Source organism: Plectropomus leopardus, chromosome 17 (genome assembly GCF_008729295.1).
Source record: "Plectropomus leopardus isolate mb chromosome 17, YSFRI_Pleo_2.0, whole genome shotgun sequence".
Lineage (NCBI taxonomy): Eukaryota > Metazoa > Chordata > Actinopteri > Perciformes > Serranidae > Plectropomus > Plectropomus leopardus.
In genome coordinates this window covers 20,660,858-20,682,926 of record NC_056479.1, presented here as the reverse complement: position 1 = coordinate 20,682,926, position 22,069 = coordinate 20,660,858, and the positions used below count along the sequence as shown (strand labels likewise).

Sequence of the window (22,069 nt, the reverse complement as noted above, 5' to 3'; positions counted from 1 at the left end):
GGTTACTTGTTGCTTTTCCCCCATTGTTGTGAAAGAAATTGCACCAACTGGCTTAGGGGTTAAAGGTTTAAATCCTTGTGAAAGGGGTCTGAAAGCAGCACAAGATGTGATGTCACTCCAGGTTTCAAAGGGTTAAATAGTATGTCAGCCATTTCCATTATATGGTTTAAAAAAAAACAACAAACAACTTAAGTTGACTTTTGGTTTTACACGGGACACAAACAGCAGTGTCCTGGGTGAAGGTCCTGTGTTTGTTTGATCCATCCACCACCCATCTTTTACTTTCATGCTGTTTATACTACGTCATTGCGGTGAATGGGTTTCCAGTGAAAAGGGTGCCTTGTGCCTCTGTTTCAGACGCTGACGGAGCACTGACCAAGCTGCTGTTTTTGACGCCCTGCGATTAAGAACAGTTTGCAACACACACGGCTCATTTAAGCATTGCAACAGTTGAAAGATAACACCAATTTCAGCTACTGCACAGACAATATAATTCTGCTTTGATGATCTCTAAAAGCAGATAAATGGTTTTCAGTTTCTGTTAATTGGCTCATCTTCTGTCCAGCTGACTGTCCTTTTGTTCTCCTCAGGTCCTTTCAAAAAGGAGAGTCTTTCCGAAAACTTTGCCTCTGATATGGTAGGCTATCCCAACCACTCCAACAGATTGGCCCGCTGACTTTGTGTCTTTTCTTGTTCTTCCACTTCCAGGTGAACCTCGAACCTAGCAACATACCTCTCACACCGGTGTGGTCCTGCGATTCACCCCGTCCTTTAAATCATTGGGGAAACAGTTATGGACCTGGAGAAACTCGGCAGCCTCTTCGTGTTCAGGGCTGTACGTGTTGTCCGTCACACTGTCCCTCGCCAGGGCGTACATGGACAGCTCGTCCAGGGGTCCACTGGAAGATGGCGCCCCCTTTAGACCACCAACAGGTGAGTTCTCCCGCGACGCCTCAGTCGAATGAGAGCTGGCATGGGACGTCCGCCGGCGGTAGCGGAAGCTTGGTATCCTTGAGTATGGAGAAGAGGAAGAGAGTGAACGGATGAACTCGCGCCGCGCCCTCCAGCGGACTTCCTTATTTTTCTCAATGTAGATGTTGATGGCGAGGACAGCCACAGTTTCAGCCACGATGAAGGAGAGAGCGCCAAAGTAGAACGACCAGCCGTAGGAATAAGTGTACTTCTTGTCATCATCCCGTTTATCGCTGGGGTCTCCTGCGTTGCTGGAGATGTAGACGATGATGCCAATTATGTTGCTCAGACCTGGTGAACAAGAAACAAACAAGAAATAGAGAAAGAAGGTGTCTAATACGGTAGTTTTCAACCCTTTTTGTGTCAAGGAACCCTGAATTGAAGCACTGAGGTCACAGACCCACATGTGATGAGATTTAACTTCAGGGACTCCATCTAAAAAGACTTTGATTGATAAATATGATTGCGACCAGAATTTTGTAGTTTTTACTTTTACGTGGTATCTCATGGCTGATCCACCACAAGTGTACAATGTGAAATACAGGTGTAAACAACCATCAACATACACTGTGAGTTGATGACTCAAACCACTTCCTAAGGTGGTCTGGGATGCATCTGACAACATATCTTTTGTGGTGTACATGCTAATGCATCCTTATAGTTGGACTACGCCAACAATCCAATATCAACATATCACTCGCATAAACACAAAGAGCACAGCCCTCTGAAACAGGCACAGTCAAAAAGTGCACACCGCTAGTTTCCCTCAAATTAGACCAAAAAAATCATATTTCGTCTTGCTTACATAATCGCAATATATTAAATTGTACCCCCTGTATCGTGGTACATATCGTATTGCCATATTCTTGCCACCACAGCCCTAATCATCCATGATTTCCCCAGAGACAACGATGGACGCCATGATTTCCCACTGTGTTAAGTTATTCATCAGCCACTGATTACAGGACTCTCATAACTACCGAGACCCTTAGTAACACGAGTCACCATCACTTTTGTGCGAGGTGAGTAAGGACTGTAGATCCTGACCTTCTTCAGTGAGGAGTGAAGTTCATCTTTATGATTGCACCTTTGATGGAGTACAACATGTGATCACAGGTACCAGATTGAGCTGCCTTTCTTCATCATAAAACCCCATGCGCCCTTTCATAACTGCTCCTCTTTGGGAACATGGCTGACAAGAGTAATCCTGCAGCTCACCTGCAGCTACAAAGAGAATTCCCGCGCTGAGGAGGACGTTGTTTGTCTTGTTGTAGACTCGGCCCACTCCGACACACAGCCCACCAAGCATCAACAGGATGGTGCTGAGGATGGGGAACACACTGGAGGCACGAACTATACCTGCAGAGACAGAGGAGGGAGGACGTGACATGATTAAAGGGATAGTTTGGATCTTTCAAAGAGGGGTTTTATGAGGTTTGGGTTTTACATACAATAGATGTCAGTCAGCACAAAAGCATGCAGGAGTACTGAGATTAAAGCACAGTGCTGCTGTGGGCGGGGGACAGCAACAAAACAAATTTTAGACTCCTAAAAAGAGTCTCACATCAATTTAAAAAAAAAAATCAATAGAAGTTCAATTTAATGCTATATTTTGACCAATTTTTACTGCTTTTCATCAGACAGTGTTTTCTGACAGATAATTGAAGCCATTTTTATTACTCTCTTCCAAACCAGACTCTATTAAGACAATTAGTGGCCTAGCAGTGGCTAAGCACCTCCCTTAGCCACTGCAGGAACGATGGGGCCTTTTTTGCCCTTCAGTTAAAGAGGAGAAGCCTGCAGGCCAGCAGTGATGCAAAAGCCAAAGCTTTTGCTTGTGAGTTTGTAAGCAGTTTGGTGGTGGTATGCCAAAGATGGCTGTGTGAAAATCAGGGGTTATAGTCTGTTTGCAGATATGAGAGAGCACATCAAAAATACATCTAAACAGAGCAGTTGCTGGTCTACAGCTGCTTTTAACAGGTGGTTAGTTTGTGTGTGACTTAGGTGTTTAAAGGGGTTAGTTCACCAAAGTCAAAACAGAAACTAACCAACTGTTGGAGGCAGTTGTAGACCACAAGCTCCCGTATTCAGGAAGCTAAAACTGCTGTTTTTGTCAATGGAGTCAGATGACTTTGACAAAAGAGTAGAAACTGAAGCCATTAAAAGCCTCTCTGTTGGAATGGGCTGTCTGCAGCTAGGGAGAGTGATGGAAATAAATGGAAATACCACTCTGTCAGTGACCTTCTGTGTCTACTCATGATGTTTTAGGTATTCTTCTGCATCAGCTGTTTACACTCCAGGATGCTGTTACGGTGTTGTCATAAATGCACATGGTATGATGGCGCAGCCTGTTACAGTGATAAATGCACATTTGTTGGGATGAAGCCGAACAGTATTGACTATCACGCTGGTTAGGATTAGGACAAAATGTTAGGAAAAAAGCTTTAGGCAAAATAGGCACAAGGTAAGGTGAAGAAAAACGCCCCATATACAACCAAAAGGGAAGCAAACTCCAGACTCCTGCATGAAAATCGCTTAATTGTGGGACCTATCCATCTTTTCACCCACCAGCCCTGTAGCGCACTCGCACTCCTTATATTACGTGGTTATTGGCAGAGTTGATGCTGTCCTTCAGCATTTAATGCACACACGACCAGTTCTGTCCAGCTGGGTTCTCAAGTGACGCTGCGTCCATACGTGTTGCACGTGGACATGCCCGGTGGCCTCCTGCCATCCACCAGTGTATCATAACAACGCCATAATTTCTGTCTGAGCATGTTCTCCAATGTCCAGCCAAGGTGGCTTTTGGCGTCACGCTCAAACTCACTGACAGAGCGGTGCTATTGACAAGTTCGTAGTGAGAACAGGCTGATATAGAGAACACTTAAACTGTTGCTGATTTTTTTAAGGCGGTTGCTTGTTTCATTGCCGATACTCCAGCTTGCTTCTCCAAACTGGAGGCGTGCTGACTGACATCTACTGTTACACTCTAACTATGGATAAGCATCCCATCCAACCACATTTCAAAAGATCCAAACTACCCCTTTAATACATGATTTAGTCATCGTTTACAGTCTTAATGTAATTCATTAACCAATATTTGATTAGACAACAAAGAAAAAGCTTAATAAAAGAGGGATGCAAATTAATATATCAATTTATAAACTAATATATTAAATTATGAAGTAATTTGCTAACACCTAAATACAACGATAAAAAGATCACTCAATCAGTTTAAAGAGAGTTTAAAAATGCATTTAGCAACACACTTTTTGAAAGAAAAAATTCTTTTAAATTCTTTGAATTTTCACTTTGAGTGGTTGATCCCTCATTCATCCAGCCTCTTCTTCCTTCATCATTTATTCTTTGTGGCCTTGTTGTGACAAAGCTTTGCTAATCAGCTGCAGGATGTAACAAGAGCTCTCACTGACTATCACCTCCCAGAAATGAATCACTGTGCCATTTTACAAGTTACGAAGGATGGACGAGCTTATTCAACTGTGAAGTCTTTTATCAAGCCCTCCTTTTATTTAGCGGTTAATGGGCTGAGTTTGGACTTTGTCCAAAGTCTGATAAGTCTTTGTACTTCTCTGCATGTTGGGCAGATACTGAATTGGCTGTGCCTTAAATGAGGGTCTTTTGCTGATTGAATATCCCAATGTTATCACCATCTATGGATACGCCAGCTCATTGTCATTTTTAACAGGCTTTCACAAGAGAAAAATGCCTTGCTTTTTCAAAAGGAGCATAATGATTTAATCTGGTTTCAAAAAGGATTTCACATCCCTGTCACCACAGTTCAGGGTTTTTTAGGCCAATTTGCTCAGGTTTCAAAGGGTTAAATAAACATTTTGCTACATTTTGTTGGGACTGATGGCAACCCTGGTGACATGCCATCCATCATCCCCTCCACCTACTGATGGTAACGTCAGCTTATATATTACGTCACTTTACAAATGATATGATAATTATGGAACATACAATGTATTTGTGATTTGAAGAAACATACATGCCAACATTTTCTTATGGAGACTTGGTGAGACTAAATAAATTATAATTGTCCCATTGTATAACAATTTATCATTGCTTTGAAATAATTTGCAAGTCAGAGATCCAAAAACACAAAAATAAATATCATGGGTTGTGGTGATAGTATAGAGAGTACTGCTTGTATTTCAGCCCTGAACACATTTAAACCCAGTTTTACTGAATGCTGTCACATCTCTCTACTGACTTTCTCTGACTTTGTTCTGCATTTTTATCAGTCTCCACATAAAAGAGTATCGTCTGTTTGGAGACAGGCTCTCAGAGCCGAATAATAAGACGCTGAAGGTCAGTGGACTTCCTGCACGCCCTTACAAATAAAGGAAAGATAACGTCTCCACAAAAAAGACGAGTGGGGAGCACTTACGCAGCAGGTATTCAGAGCTGTCTGTGTCGTAGTCATTGTCGTCAGGGAAATGGTTGATTCTGTAACAGCTGCCTTGATTGATGCCTGCAGGACAAAGAGAAAGAGTTTTCATACAAGTTATGAATTACAGTCCACAAGGTGCTATTACAGTCTGATATATATGTGATGTTCAGGAGACGAGGACTGTTCAACCAATAAATAGGATCAAGAATATATGCATTAATCTGCTTTGGAGGCAAGCTTGAGTTAAACCGGATTTATTTGATGCTTCAGGGTTTGACTTTTGATGTGAATCCATCAAACTCCGGTCGGTGTCAGCTGTCTAAAAGAATGTGTGGCTGCTGGAGTCGGAGCCACAGTTGCTCCGTACCCAGCGACCTGTTTTGTTAAACTGTGTCCACACTCCAGTGATCTTGTCTCTGATAAAAGAGGAAGTACCTCTGGTTGTGTTTCATGTCTGAACAGTGCTGCTTCTTTGGGGGAAAAAAAGAGACAGGAGCAGCAAGACGTGGAAAGCCTTTCTGATTCAGCCTGTTCTTACAGAATTTTATTAACACTGCATTTCATGGTGGTGGGACATAATGAGTTAAAATCACTTTTATTTTTTCCACTGCATTTGCCCTTAGCATTTTAGTTACTCACTGCAAAATAGGGATGGAAAGGAGGAGGGGACTGATGGATGGAAAATCAAATTATCTTATCAACAGGATCTCAAAAAGATCACTTTTTATTCACAGTTGGAGCAGAAAAACCACAAACTGAAGATCACACAACAAAACCAAGCATCCAACAAACTCAAAACCTGAATACAAATTAGTGTGATGGTGGGAATGAAGTGCAGGTGGAGATAAAGGGGCGAACAAGCTCAGGTGGGGGGAATGAGGTGATTAGGCAGACAGGCAGGCAGGGAGCTGATCAGCTGAGAAAAACCGAGGAGAAGAACACATAAACAAAAACTCCAAAACCAAGAAAGAAGCATATTCATCAAATGGCCACTTTAGGCTGGCTCCAAAATAGAATCAATCCCCATAGACCTCCACCTTAAAATGCCCAACTTTACTGCATAAATTAACATATTTACAGTCTGGTACAAAAAACGGCTTTATAGATAATTTCAACATTCATGACAACTGTAGATGGGGTCAGTTTTTATGTAACTCACGTTTACGTTTTATTAAGGCTTAGAGTCACGTGTATTTAAGAGTGGGGCCACTTGAGTGACAGGCTGTCTGCCGATAGTGTCTTTGGCTTCTCAGTCACATCCACCTCTTGCTCCTCTACAGCGCCACCCTCTTGTCCAAATATGATCACATCTGGCCCAAAAAACAACACGGCCGAAATGGTGAACTCCAGGCTTCAAAAATCCACAAATCAGTAGGTGACATCATGATATCTGCGTCCATTATTCATACAGTCTATGAGTACACCATGACCTGAACTTTGTCTTCAGGCAATTGCTGGCTATGACGATCACAGACAAGAAAGTGTTATTTATATTATTTCATGAGAACTTTAACACTAAGAAAACACATTGTTTAAACTTTTTTCTTTTTTTTTCTTTTTGACAGTTATTAATTATTTTTATTTCAATTGTCTGCTGTATGTAGACTTCCTTACAGATTTTATCAGATGAATTAAACTGGATCTATAAATACAGCACAAAAAGATGAAACATTCTCTAGGATTACCCTCTCTGTTTTCACCCACAACCATGAATGACACTTTGACCTTAACTGCAGGTCAGACAGCTCCCTGTTCCCGCCCTGATCCCCACAAACTAAAGAATACAGCTCGATGCACACATATTAGGAGGGAAAGTAATGTGAGGAGGGGGTATGTGTTTGTGTGTTTCGGGGATCAGTACACACGAGATTTGGCAGTGGGATTAAGATTGTGTTGCCCGGAGGGATTTTGTGGCTTGTGGCCCGTGTCCAAATCCAGCTCAGATGAACGGTTGAGTGCCGGGAGGAACAAGAAGCCTATTTGAGCAACAAAAGACCGTGTGCTGGAAGCTTTTAATGCCGAGGTGAGTTAGAGCGGGGGAATAGAGTGGAGGGTGAGAGAGAGCGACAGAGAGGTTAAAGCTGATAGAGTGGCTGTAATTGTGCAGGATTATAAAACACACCTTGTCTGGAGAGGGAGGGGTGGGGGGTGGGGTTAATGGATGCGCTCAGTGCAGTGGTGATAATGCTGGGAGCTCTCTCAGCATTTGGGTTGTGAATACCCTTAACACTTCAGATACTCTGCAAACTACACCCACAGAATGAAAGGTGGGCTGGACTGTGGCTTAATTTGCATGTTTTAATATGAGAATATGTTGCATGTTTGCATTTGTTGGCATCCCAGAGTGGGGAAAGCAAGTGACCTCCAGCCTTGGTTACTGTTGCGATGCCTGTCACGCATCCGGTTCTCCAACAGCACATAATGTACTTTACAATGATAACTATAGCAAAGGTAAATTTTGAAACAAAGAGTTTGATTTCATAGAAAGGTGGACAAAAACAGGCTTTTCAGTTCTTGGCAGTTTGTTTTGCTAAAATGATCACTGCTGCTGCCAGATTTAGATGTATAGCTAGTCTGCTGATTAGGCTGCATGAGTTAGTTTAAATGCATAGCCTAAAAAAATGGACGTAGTCATCGTGACATCACCGGTTGCCACTGGTTTGTTTTAACCCTTTGAAACCTGCAGCAACAAGACTTTTCTTGTGCTGCTCTCAGATTACTTTTAAAAGTACGTAACTCTTGGAACCTGAGCAAACTGGTGCAACCTCTTTCATAAACACAGGAAAACAATCAATAAACAATTTAGTAAGAAATGTTCCACAAATTGAAACAAATTAGTAGATTCAGAAAATTATTTTTAAAAAAGGCAGGGAAAAACATCTCAGGAAAAAGAAAAAAGCTAGGAAAAAATATATTCATAATTAGGCTATATTAATTACAAATTTGAAAATATTTTGCAGAATTATTAGAATTTTCAAATTTTTAAATTTTATTCTTTTCACTAATTTTTTTTTTGCTAATTTTTGTGTCATCTCTTTTTCATTGCTCATTGCCTTGTTTCCATATTTTTGACAGATATCAGGCCAACCTGCTCAGGTTCCGAAGGGTTAAAGCCTCAAGTTTGGCATTTCTGGACCTGACTCATCGACTGTGGTGACGTCTCTCAGACAGCCTGTCAATCAAAGCGGCCACACCAGAGGTGGGACCAGGTCATTGTTTTGCAAGTCACAAGTAAGTCTTAAGTCTTTGCACTCAAGTCCCCAATCAAGTCTAAAAAGTTTTAGTCTCAAGTCCTTTACCTTGAATTTTAAGTCCTAAACAAGTCATAATAAGCTCTTTGCCAAACTTGATGCCATTGTGACAACAGATAAATAATATATTGAGTTTAAAAATGATCATGAATGCTTTTTAAAATGTGTATATTTTGGTGAAATAAGCATAATGTTGTAATGTTGCCATGTACCTTCATAGCATAATAGCACTACCACAAAAGAATGAATTTGTATGTTTCTGTTCTGTCTTGTTTTGTTTAACTCATCTCATATTGAAAAAATATCGACAACTGTTTTTTTCCCACATTGGCTTGAAGGGAAGGTGTAAAGTTTTACCTCCTGCCTTTGTGTATTTTCCCGCCTTGCTGATTGTCCGCCCCGCCCTGATTTGTTTCACCTGTTCCTCATTAACCAGCTATCATCTGTCCCTCCTTATCTCCCTGCTCTCTTCCTCTCTTTGTCTTTGGTCAGTCTGTTTGCATTATTTTCTGTTCTCCTTGTCCCCATTTGTCCGACTTTTCATTTGTACTTTGTTTTACCTCAGCGTGCTCTCTCAGTTTTGTTGTCTGCTTATCTTTGTCTTTTGCTATCAGCTTTATTTTATTGCCTTTTGTTCCTCAAACCTGCCTGCTTGGTGTGCTGTAACTGTGTCCTCGTTTTATCTGTGAAATGTGACAGTACAGCTGACATTACAGCAGATAAACACACTTTTTAATCAATTTCCAACACTTTATCCCTTATGTTTGTGATTTTTAGGGGAATGAAAAGGACGCCAACCTCCAAACTCAATAAATGCAAAACAACTCTCTTAATGAAGCCTCATGTTTGACTAACATTTCACTTTACAATTAACACTTGAATTGGTGAAGGAACTTGCAAATGACAAGGTAGTACAACATGTAAACCATACTTTGGTGTTTCATCTTTACCTTTTTACTTTAAGATTTCATTTAAATTTAAAGTTTGACAGAACAGCTGTGTTTAGTAAAGGTGGCTAAGCTTTGATTGGACGATCACCGTCGGATAAGGGGTGAGAAGTTCAGTGAACAGTAAATTGACTGAACCTCAGTTAAGCTTTGCCTTATTCTGTGAGCCATAAAGACTTTAACTTATCCCATATTAAAAATACAAAGTCCCCTTTTCATCTGAAATGGCCTAACAGGCAGCAGAGATTAGAGCTGACCTACCAGTGTAAAAAATGTCAACCTTCCCATTAAATGACAGACAGACACCTGTCAACTCCATTTCCCAGGTGCCAAGGGGTCAGCAGCCATCATCGTCTGTGCCACAGCTTTTAAGGGCACGCTGGCTTCCATTAACTGGGTCTGCTGCTTAATAAGGGACATCAAATTAATTAGCGTCAAATCAGTCGGTGGAAATGGAGCACAAGTTTCTGTGTCTAGTCACTGATGGAAAAAAAGGGGGGGGTTGAACTATTTTAAGCAGCGATGTGAGACTTTATGCCTTGTGAAAAAAAAACACATCTGGCTCTTGTGATTAGATCGAGAACCGTGAAGATAACGAAAACACAGACACCTTTGCTGTCCTGTTAATTACTGTGTAAACACTAAATCATGCAGCAGCAGCAGGGCTGGCAGCAGGTTTCATGTGTGCATTTTTGTAAGTGTGTGTGTGTGTGTGTGTGTGTGTGTGTGTGAGCGTGTGCATCTACGGCTGTGTCTTTTCTACTAAATTGTGTCAAACTGCTTTTACACATTTTAAAAAATGCCCCTTTAACTGCAAACCCACACTACTTTTCATTCTGACTTGTACACAACATTCTCCATCCTCTGCTCCTGTTCAGACCCCAGCTACTCCAGCCAGTCTGACGCCTCTTTCTTGTCCCCTGTGTGTGTGTGCGTGTGTGTGTGTGTGTGTGTGTGTGTGTGTGTGTGTGTCTGTGTGTGTGAGGGAGAGAGTGAGATAGAGAATGGAAGAAATAAAAGACAATACTGCAACTGATTGGGAATCTGATTATAAGCGGCGGCCTCAAGGCTCGTGATTTATGACTGACAGTTATCAGCTCAATGTCTACGTTTAGTGTGTGTGTGTGTGTGTGTGTGTGTGTGTGTGTGTGTGTGTGTGCTTGCATGCGCATGCACAGGCTGTCAGATGGACGCCTCATGAAATGAAATAAAGTCTGAATACTGACTAGCTGGGAGGGAAGGAGGAGGGAGGAAGCGGAGATTAAATGAGGGAAGAAGGTACAAGGAAATGAAACAACAAAAGCACAGAGAGCAGAGGAATGATCAGGATGAAAAAAGATAGGAGGACACATTAAAGAGGGACTCAGAGGAAGAGAGCATAAAATAAGCGAGAGAGAAATCAGGAAGAGAGCGATAAAAGGCAAACTGTGTTTAAAAATGTTTTGCAATAAAGGACAGAGGACTAAAACGGAGTATTAGTGCCACACTGAAGACAAAAAATTGGATTTTGAGGATGAAGTCGTAATATTATGAGAGAGAAGTCATAATGGAGGCGAAAAAGTAATAATGTTGAAGAATAAGTCATAATTTTGAGAAAAAAGTTGTAAAATTACAAGAATAATGTTGTAATTTAATGAGAATTAAGTCATACTATTTCAAGAAAAGAGTCATAATATTATTAGGACAATGTTGTTTTTTAATGAGTTTACAGTCATGCTATATCATGAAAAAGGGCCATAATATTATGAGAATAAAGTATCAGTTTTACAAGAAGAAAATGTATTATTAGGTGATTAAACCTGTAAATGTACAAGACAAAAATGTCACCTGACTTTCGGTTTTTTATTTGTAACTTTTTTTCTCATAAATTTAAGGGTAGAATTTCTATAATACTATTTACTAATACGAATACATTTTTCCTTGTAAAATTGTATGATTTCATTCTTGTTAAATCACAATTTTATTCTCGTAATATTGGGATTTTTTTTTTATTAAATTCCGACTTTACTCTAGTGATATTCAAAATAACTGTTTTTCTTCAGTGTGGCAGTTTTCTTTCTCCATAGAGGACAGCTGTCTGATGTAAGAGCTATGACGCTGAACAGACAAGTACAGACAAGAGGGGCTGGTCACCTGAGTTACACCCATGTGTAACAAAAAAAAACTGCTACCCACAAATCCAGGCGATGTTACAAGGTGATTGTGTTGTGACAAATTGAGAATTAATCTTACACAGTCAACACATTACAGGGGAAATAATGGGTTCCCAGGGCCTGACTGGAGTTGCAAAGCCCCATGCTGAGCATCTCCTCCTCCTCTCCATGGCAACCCCTGTTAGCCTTTAATAAGCTCATTTACATCAACTATCTCTGAGGATGCTTCTGACGTCTTCATTGTACTTTGAGACCCACCAAATAAGAGACGGCAAACCCCCTTCACCACTTAACAGTACATGACTGCGAACACAAACATATGAGCACGCAGACACATGCACAAACGAACATACACACACGTGTCGGGAACAGCTGCAGTGCCACTGGCAACAGGATGATGCACGTTGTCATTATTTTGAATTAACGCCGCTCAGCCAATAAGAGAGCAGCCTCAGAGGAATACACCAATAGCATTGTCTCATTGAGTCCAACACTTGACTCTGGTGTCTCCAGGAGCGCAGTATATCATGAAAACGAGCTCCATGCCCCCACGTCCTCGTTTTCACACCTCAGTGGCTCTGCAAATAGATTGACTAACAAACCAATCAGAAGTGACTTTAATTTCTCATTTCACCAGAACTGAGATTCAGTAACAGATCTACAGCACAAAAAAAAAAAAAAAAAAATTCTGCTTGGTTGTTATGCTCGTTGCTTTTAGATCTCCGACAGAGAGTGTGAACACTGACGTGGGAAAAGGCTCTGAGGTTTGCAGCAGGTGGGATGATTTGGTTTTATGAAGCTGTAAACAGGTAGAGCACTGTTACTGGGGCTCGCTATCAAATGCAGACATGCACGCACAAGACATCACATACATTTATTACTTTGGGAGCAGGGAATGCTGGGACGGAGTATTAAAGTGACTGTGTAATCAAACAAACCCCTCCAATTTTTTTTCCCTCCCCAGCTCAAGTGAGGATGAAAGAAAAGCAATTTGGCGAAGACATCAGTGATTCAGTGTTGATATGACTGACAGTTGGTTAATTAAATTGTCACCAGGCAGCAATTTCTTCAAACGCAGCCCTGCTTTGGGTAGACTGTGCATGTGTATCCACCACGTTGTTGGAAGATCTGTCAACCCCTACCCATGTTGTCTGTTGTGAAGGCTGTTACGCTTTATCACTTACTTATAAATATGTGCATATGTAATGGATTCTCAACACGCTGCTTAGATATTATTGTCTGAGTGCAGATTAAGACAGAAGAACTATACCCCAGCCCATATGTTCTCTCTAATATATTTTCAATATTGTATATTTCCCATGTGGTTGAAGTCTAATAATGTGTCAAAACAATGAAGACAGTGTCACTTAGGAATCAAGTATATGATGTTTAAAAATGGATTTTTGTTTCTTTTTACCAGTCTCATACTAGGGGGATTCAGATTGTGAAACTTTATTTATTTTTTTATTTTGATTTATTTACTTTTCATTTGTTCAAGTATAAATCTAGGTGCTCATCTCAAATGATGCTACCTTTTTGACCCTTTTTATTATTATTTATTTTTATTTTTTTTTACCAATGGCAGAGCAAGTATAGTTGCAAGATATGAAATGAATCTTTGTGTTACTGTAGATTTGCAGAACATGTCATTTTTTCTTGTTTATATTAGCCTATACTGGCCATGACCTTAAAGGTTATGGATGATAAAAGGATGAAACAACTGAAAGCAATGATAGGACAGTTAAAAGCTCAGTGAAATGAAAAGGTCAGCATTTGGACCCCCCTTTCAATTGCTATCAGCCCATTCAATAGCCATTATCAGCTGTTATAACTCACATTATCATGCTTTAAACAGGGCAAGCTGTGCCTACCAGTAGGCCAGTAGGTGTATTGGGAGAAGTCAAGTCCAGCCTTTTTTAGCGAAAATGAATAGATTTCTGCCAGAAAAGGTTTTGAAGGCGAACATGACATGACACTGACATGTTGTCAAACAGTCACTGTTTCGTAAGTTTTCACTTTCAAGGTTTAGGCTCCAAAACAAAAGATCATTTTCTGGATTAAATAAGAAAGTTTGTGACGAGACTTCCCATTTCATCCCGTGATGGGTCATGATGGGACGTGACAGGACAGAATGGGAAATAACCTCAAACAGAATATAGTATAGGAAGTAGTGACCCTGCAAGACAGTCAGACTTTAAACTCTTTTCAAACTATTTTCAAAGTCTGTAGGCATCAGTCTCAGCAGGAAACTCAGTAAAACCCTAAACTTTCTCTTTAAAGGTACCTATTTGCAAATTTCTATTAACATATATGCTTGAATATTACACAAAGGAACTTTATTTAAAAAGAAAAAAAGATAAATTAAATGCATCAAACATTAAAAGGGGCGTTGGGTTCGTAGGAATGCGGGAGGTGTCCGAGAGTTCATTAAAAAAAGTCCAATGAAGCAGATGAAAGAATGATGAGAATTATGGAGTTCAGCCCATGAAGAGACGAGAAGAGAGAGCGCACATGAAGCAGAGGAGCGAGGGACAGAGTGACTGAGGTGGAAGTTAAGGCCTGCTGGCTAATTAGTGCCCCCACATGGCTTCTCAGTTGTCGCGCTTTAATTACAGAGTTGTGGAGCATGGTGGGAAATGGCAGACTGACCCCCCCACCTTCAACCCCAACCAAACAAAACCCTCCTCTCAAACACACACTTCCACTGTCCCCCATGCCTCGCGATTCACGCTGACCCATTGCAAGCTGTGATGTTTACTGTAAATATGTACCTGCTAATTGGATTATTTTTCAGCCTCAAAGTTGGTTTTATTTACTCGAGTTACACATAAGCAACAGCCCGTGATGCATCGCCGATTCTGATGCAGATTAGGCGCACTCAGTGCTACCCCGGCCTCACAAAAAATCCACGTGGGAAAACAAACAAAGCAGAGAAAAAAGTGAAACAGCTGTTGAGAATTGCATAAATGAGGGACGTGCTGACCTCACTGTAAAGCGGCCTCCTTGGATACACTCTTTGCTGCTCCTTATGTCATGCAAGCCTGCTGAAGAAGAGGTGACGCTGGTTGAGCCGGGCGACACTACAACACATTTATTATATTCTTCTGAGAAGAAGAGAAGTGCTGAACGGCTGCTATGTGTGTTACAGCAATGTGTTGAGAGAAAGACATGTTGTCGCTGCAATCTGTTTAGTTTTACCCAGTAGCTGTGAAACACACAGAGCCGTCCTTGTCAATAACCCAGTGTGTCTCTCATTATGGCTGGAGGTGTGTGTGTGTGTGTGTGTGTGTGTGTGTGTGTGTGTGTGTAGAGGGGGTGTCTTCCTTCCTTCCTTGTCTTCTCCTCTATACTTATGAGTCTCCATGACAACAGAGCCACCGTCCAGCAGCTTGTAGTTTTAAGCAGAGGCACAGAGGTGAAACTATTAGCACTGGGGAGAAAGATATGATAGGCTGCCCTTTGTTTGTGCAAATTATTTCGGCTATTGAAAAAGAAGTCTCATTGCACAGAGCCCCAACCTCATCAACATCAATTCAGTCTCCACCGCCATTAATCCACTTTCATTATTTACTTCAAAGCACTGATGGGAAATTACGCTTGACATAATCATTGGCTGGCATTTGAAATTTATTTTTCACTTCTCCGGGGTCTCTGCAGTGAATATATACTGCACACTGTGAGTCCGTCCACATCACAGACAGGCGCCCAGCCAAGCATGACACTCAGTAAATTCCAAGTGTCATAACACACCAGGATGTGCTTCACGTGTGACTAAAGCGTCCGTCTTCACCACAGGACGAGCCCAGAAACGGTTTAATCATTGATGACAGCTGAGGTTCTCCCTATATGTGGGCTCTGATGACATTAGGTCTGGGAAATGGGAATGGAGATGAGCCATTTCACAGAAATATTGAAAAGCACTTTATCTGACAGCAACAGAATTTTTTATTTTTTCATAAAAGGCCAATAAAATAGAGCTTGACGACACGGAGAACATCAAATATCACAAAATGTTTCACCAAATACCTCAATATCGATATTGTGATAAAATCATAAGCTTGTTTAATTGCTGCTTTCACAAAATATTTACACAATGAGATTTTTATGCCTCCACGCCGGCAAAAGCGATAGCCTTTGTCCGAAGGCTTTATGTCCTTCTGTGTGTCTCATTTTCCTGAACACGATATCTCATGAACACCTTGAGGGATTTTTTTTTTCATATTAAGAACAAACATCCACTTGGACAATGATGAACTGATTGGATTTTGCCAAAGTTCAAAGGTCACAGTAACTTGCATCTTTCTTGTTCACATAAACACAATACCTCAAGGTCCTGAGGGAGTTTCCTCAAATTTGGCACAAACATCCACTTGGACTCAAGGATGAACTGATTGGAATTAGGTGATCAAAGGTCACTTTGACCTTTTATCTGTCTCATTTTTGTGATCACAATATCTCAAGAAAGCCTTGAGGGTTTTTATTTTTATTTTTTCAAAACTTGGCACAAGCGTCCACTTGAAAACAAGCATGAACTGATTAGATTTTAATGGTCAAATGACGAGATAACTGTGACGTTGTGTCAGTCTCAGTTTCATGAATGCGATATCTCAAGAAGACCTTGATGGAATTTCTTCAAATTTGGCACAAACATCCACTTGGACACAAGAATGAACTAATTAGAATTTGGTGGTCAAAGGTCAAAGGTCAAGGCCACGGTAACCTCATAAATAATGTTTAATTATAGGATAAAAAGATGTAGTGAGGACATTTTGGATCCAAAAGGTCAGCTGCACTGTGACGTAATAATGTTATGCAAAAACGCTTTAATGGCCTTTACCCATATTTTAACTCAGGAACAGAGGGGGAGACATTTGGTCAGATACTGAAATGGTGACACTAATCTTGAAACTGTGCTGATTGTATACGTAGATCTTTTGTGCTGTCAGGTTGAAGATGTGTGTGACACATCCATGTATTCAAAGACATAGATATAAACTTTAAGTGCAACTTGACTGGTGCAGGGAGGCATACAACCACAAGGCGGTAATTGAAACTGATAATGAATCATCGGTAATGTGGATATAATGACTAAGGGGATAAAGGGAAATAATAGAAACGCTAAAACAGTTCGGTAAGTTCAAGAAATGACATCACTTTACAATAAAATCAGGAAAAAGATAGCACTCACAATATCCAAAATCTGAAATGATATCTAATCTCATATCATGATATTGATATAATATCAATATATTGCCCAGCCCTACAACAAAAGTATCTAGTGTCCAGGCAAAAATGAAGGACAAAATGTTAAATATTCAGCTGCTTCAGGGGGTGAAAAACAAAACACATTTGAAATACCTCTTATTGAATTGCTCAATATCTCAGCATCAATAGAAACCCTTACTGTATCAACAAAAAAAAAAACACAAAAATAAGAAAAAAAAAAAAAAAAAAAAAAAGTTTCTGCTTCTGTCTTTTTTGAGAAGGTGCTGTTACTGCAATAATTATAATAATTATAATAATGCTCTGTAGCTGCCACTGGAACACAGTGTGCTGGGTTTAGGGTGGACTCATCCTTCTGCATACATCTCTCTAAGTACCAGACTGTAAATATGGCCAAAGTCCTTCTTATTCTGCAGTTCATGAAAGATTAGATAATGTTTTAGATATAGTTTCAAACTATAGGCCCTCACTGGTATACATACTCCATATTTTCAAAGAATATATATATAGTATGATAATATATGTATAATTGTCAGCAGCTGATACATTTATCAGTTAATTGTCAAAAGGTCTTTTAACAAATTCTGATATCTATTTTTTCGCTCTTATTATTTGCAAAATCTGCTCCCATCAGTCTCTGCATCATGACATGAACAAATCCAGTCACATCGACTCACTCATTGATAGCTGAGGCGAGAAGTCAAAGGGGTGGCCGGAAGCAAGATTGGTCATGAGTGTCTGTTTGCCTCTGAAGTGAGACGTCACTGCCAGCGCGCAACTCCTTTCTAAACATCAGACGCGTAAAATGACCAAAACACTTTTCAAAAGCATAAAAAGACAAAAATAAATAAATAAAAATAAGAGACATTTAATTGAAGTTCTGTAACAAAAACTTTTTTTCCTCGGACATGACGTGAACTCCGAGTCATCTATTTTTAAATCACCGGGCATGTTTCCATAGCAATTTCAGGGGATGTTGCCAAGCAACAGCATCAGATACAATGAAGACATGAATGAAAGTAGACTAACCGCGCGCACATTTCCTGGCACATTTCCTTAAAAGTGAATGGGCTCAGACGCGCCGGCTTGGCATCGTGTTCTGCTGCAGACTATAACACAGCCGTGTTTACTGAGTGGGCCTGTTAAACACCGCGATGTAACAGTTGGCAGACAGTTTGAGTTAGCGTGACGCCGGTTTCTTTTTAATCTGCTACTTGAGCGGCGTTAAAATATGTAGGTGAGCGCGTCGACGCTCTCAGTAAACTCTGAAAGTTCATCCACCTTTTTGGTCATTTTCTTGTCTTGTTCTCATCTCCCGATTGGCACATTTGGCGTGCGTAAAAGGAGCGCGCCTTTGTGTGCGCACTGAGAAACAGAAGACTCCACCTCAAAAAAAATATGAAATTCAAACTATCTGTTGCAATTAAAGAATAGTGCAGTTTGTGTTAAACTGTCACGCACAGCCCTGCATATATTAAGGGTGCGTACAGGGAGCCAAAGTGAGACTTGGAGCAGGCTTACCTTCAATACAGCAGATTCTCCAAAGTCCAGAGTGGGTGAGATCGCCCTTTTTGGTTTTGGGCTGCGACTGGGTCTCGTCTGTAGTGGCATTGGTGCTGTTGCAGATGTACGCCCGCGAATAGAGCCAGTAGTCCGTGCCGATGGCGATGGTCATCAGGCTGAAGGCAGCGAAAGCCCCCACGGTGGCCAGCAGCGTTTGAACCCCGCGGTCACACCAACCCATGGCGCTTCATACTAGTCCACACTCTCACCGGTCCAACATGCGCTCAGCGGAGCGCGTCAGGGCGCGGATGCTTTGCTCATACTTATTTAGGTGCGTCCACTCTTTCTGCTCTTCGGCTGAAATGAAAAAAAAGTGTGGCCAAAAAAAGAGGAATAAGTATTGTCTGAAACGGTCACCTGGTGCTCAACTGGTTGCAGCGGTGGATATGAGAGGACACCAGTTGTGCCCACTCCAGAAGCTCCACGCAGGTTTAAAGCGCGCAGGGCAGCACGAGCGAAACATCGTGTACCAATTCAGAACACTTCAAAACCTCCTCACCACTCCACTCTTCTGTTTTCCCCTCCTTTATCTTCACCTAAAAACACTTTTCTCTGTTCCTACACAGACTGCGCCTCTGTTAAAATCGCCAAAGAGGACTACGTCAATGGCTCTTAAGTGAGACCCCACCCTCACCAAATCTAACCAATGGAGGTGCTGTTGAATACAAACTCACATTGAAATTACAATTTGCAGATGCAATTGTGGAATCTTTGGGGAAACATTAATTAGCCAAACAATCTGTCTCTCAGCGGAGACATTTGGACACTCTCCACTGAATTCAGAAGCTATGAATATTACCAAAACTCTCAGTGAGCTGTCACAAGGATGAGGGTGGGGGTGGGGGAGAGGAATAAATGAGAGGTTTTGACACAAAGGTCCTTCTCTGTGGTAACGTCAAACAACCAATCCCCCGCGGAGCAGAGCATTAAAAATGCAATTAGATGCAGTGTGAGTGTGTTCACTAAGCACACTGTAAATCACTCAGGTTCATCAGACTCACCAAGACTGTCACAGAAGAGTACACTGAGAGTAGATAGATAGATAGATAGATAGATACTGGGAAATACATAAAAAAAAATTTAAATAACTTGAAAAATCTCCACATCCCTCACACACTCAAACCATTCCCTCCCCTGCTACTTTGAACAGGCAGCTGACAAATTGGTTTATTAAACATGCAAAATAAAAACGCCATTCATGCTCATGTGAACACCAGATTAAAGACATGCTTAGTGCATCTCTGAGCCAGATGGAAGCATTTCAAACTAGCCAGGAAACACGATGGCTTCCACTGGCAAGGTGCCTCTGGCTCAAAAGAAAACAACTCTTGATGGTGCTGCCAACCTGGTTTCTGTTGAAATCTGGCTAATTTCACCCTGCAGTACATTTTATTATAATGACTGGCATTTTTGACTGTTTGTTTGTCAAATGAATGTGTCACATTAACAGAAAGAACAGCTTTCAACAGGCCAAATGACCATGAGGATACCTGAGATGCCCCAAAGCTATGATACAGTAATACAACATACAGTGAACACAGCAATACATGGCCGTGCTGGTACCCAGTCACCAGAAAAAAAAATGTTGGCATTGTACATACATAATCACTTGGTTTTGGTTCGTAAGAGATCACGTTTTAGCTGAAAATACCCAGCTTTTGTGACACTATTCCATCAAAAACACAGCCATGCCTTAATAAAAAAAAAAAAAAAACATTTGATGGCACTATGCTGGCTGGAAACACAGCAAAGTCTTGGTAAAAAATAAATAAAATAAATAAACGCTTTTTGTGGCACTATCTCAATGGAAATGAAGCAGTGTCCTGATAAAAAATTTAAAAAAAAACACTTTTTGTGGCGCGATCAGGACAGAAACACAGTGATGTCTTTGTAAAAAAAAAAAAAAACTTTTTGTGGCACTATTTTGGTGGAAATGCAGTTATGTCTCAGAAAAAAAACAAATGCTTTCCTTGGCACCATCCTGCCTGGACATGTAAAAAAGTGTTTTGTGGCACTTACCTGACAAAAAAACGCATTGATGTCTATATAAAAAAACAATTGCTTTTCGTGGCACTGTCTCACTGGAAACACTGCAACAGGTTCCTAAAATCAACTTCTTCTACAAAGCTGCCAGAGGACGCAGTAATGTCTGACTTACGCACAACCAGTTTTGTTGTTCAAACAGTGGTCTGCAGCTTGGCAGCTGTTCCTCCTGGTGCCATGCTATCCACCGTCCTTTCCACCTCCTTATGATAAAGTCGGCTCATATTCTATGTCACCTACGGATGTACAAATGTAATGTACCCGTGGTTTGCAGAAACATATAATGCTAATGTTTTCTCCTAGGGCCTGGGCTGAGCAAAGTAGTCTGATCAGGAACAAAGAGAGATATGAGGACAATGTCTGGTTGTGTGTGGAGCTGTTTCTACTTCTGGGCTACTATTTCTCAGTGGATCTGTCTCTCTTGCTTTAATTCCTGCGGGTAAGTTGGTGTCTTTTCTGAGCCAAGTTCCCACATGCTGTCAGATGAATGAAAGAGCACCACAAGAATATCAATTGTGATCTCTAAAAATCCCTGACAGACATACTTTAAAACACTGAGATACTTAATAACATTTTGTACCTGATGTTATCAGTGTTGGAGGAAATATTCAGATCCTTAAGTGAAAGTATTACAACACACTGCAAAATAAATAAAAAATACATTTTAAAAAACTGTTACAAGTAAAATACCTGCATTCAAAATGTTACTTAAGTAAAAGTCAGTAAGTATAATCAGGAAAATGTACTGTAAGTATTTAAAGTAGAAAAATGTCTATATATTTTTGTCATATATTTTATGATTAGATTATTAATACTCATGCTTGAATGCAAAAGTAGTTGCTTTAAGTAGAGCTAATTTTGAACTATAAATAATGATTATTTTGATTATGGATTTTTGATTTTTTATTTACTCCATTAATAAATTTTTGGTTTGTAAAAATTTTAATTGATTGAAAAAAATTAAGAAAATAAAGACAATAGTGAACGATTCTCTAAATTAGCCTTCATCAACTCCTGCCCCCTCACTGAAAAATATAGAATCTATATGCAATTGTTATTTATGTCAAAGGTTTAATCAGGAGACAACATATGTTTGTTGCTTTATTATAAAGTTAGTTGTCAGCGACTGTTGCCTGGAGGCTCCAAGTTTCTACATCAAACTTGTGTAAGTGACCCAGCCGATTGGACTGTCATTGGCAGCCAAACCAGTTATGATGCCAGTTGTGAATCTCAAGCATTCAAGTGAAGTAGCAAGCAGTGGAACACGTTTTTGGAGGAGGACTTTAAACGCTATGAAAATATTTTAACAGTTTGAGAAGGTGTTCTGCCAGGTGCAATGTTTTTATTTGGTGAGAAATAAGCCTATTAAACCAGCCAAAAACAATGGCTGATTTTAAAGGCTGGTTTTGAGACACTGCATGCCTCACGATAGATCATGAGAGGTAATGTTTATTCATTTCCTCATTTTCTTTGTTTCTTTTTTTATATATTTTTTCTTTGTAT

General features: G+C 40.4%; 1 protein-coding gene across 1 annotated transcript; it reads right to left on the bottom strand.

Annotated features, from left to right (window-relative positions):
- Positions 1-237: 237 nt before the first annotated feature.
- Positions 238-19,078, bottom strand: LOC121956952 (voltage-dependent calcium channel gamma-4 subunit-like). The gene is made up of 4 exons (XM_042505406.1): positions 18,482-19,078; positions 5,384-5,467; positions 2,191-2,331; positions 238-1,263 (listed from the first exon to the last, which is right to left on the bottom strand). The coding sequence occupies exons 1-4, from the start codon at positions 18,702-18,704 to the stop codon at positions 737-739; spliced, it is 975 nt and encodes a 324-aa protein (XP_042361340.1). The 5' UTR covers positions 18,705-19,078; the 3' UTR covers positions 238-736.
- Positions 19,079-22,069: the final 2,991 nt, after the last annotated feature.

Bases quoted from the DNA above. Each gene is read 5' to 3' on its own strand.
- LOC121956952 (XM_042505406.1), bottom strand. From the start codon at position 18,704: ATGGGTTGGTGTGACCGCGGGGTTCAAACGCTGCTGGCCACCGTGGGG. The intron at 2,332-5,383 runs GTAAGTGCTCCC...CTGTCTCTGCAG, and splicing joins CAGCTCTGAATACCTGCTGC to GTATAGTTCGTGCCTCCAGT. The intron at 1,264-2,190 runs GTGAGCTGCAGG...CTTGTTCACCAG, and splicing joins AATTCTCTTTGTAGCTGCAG to GTCTGAGCAACATAATTGGC.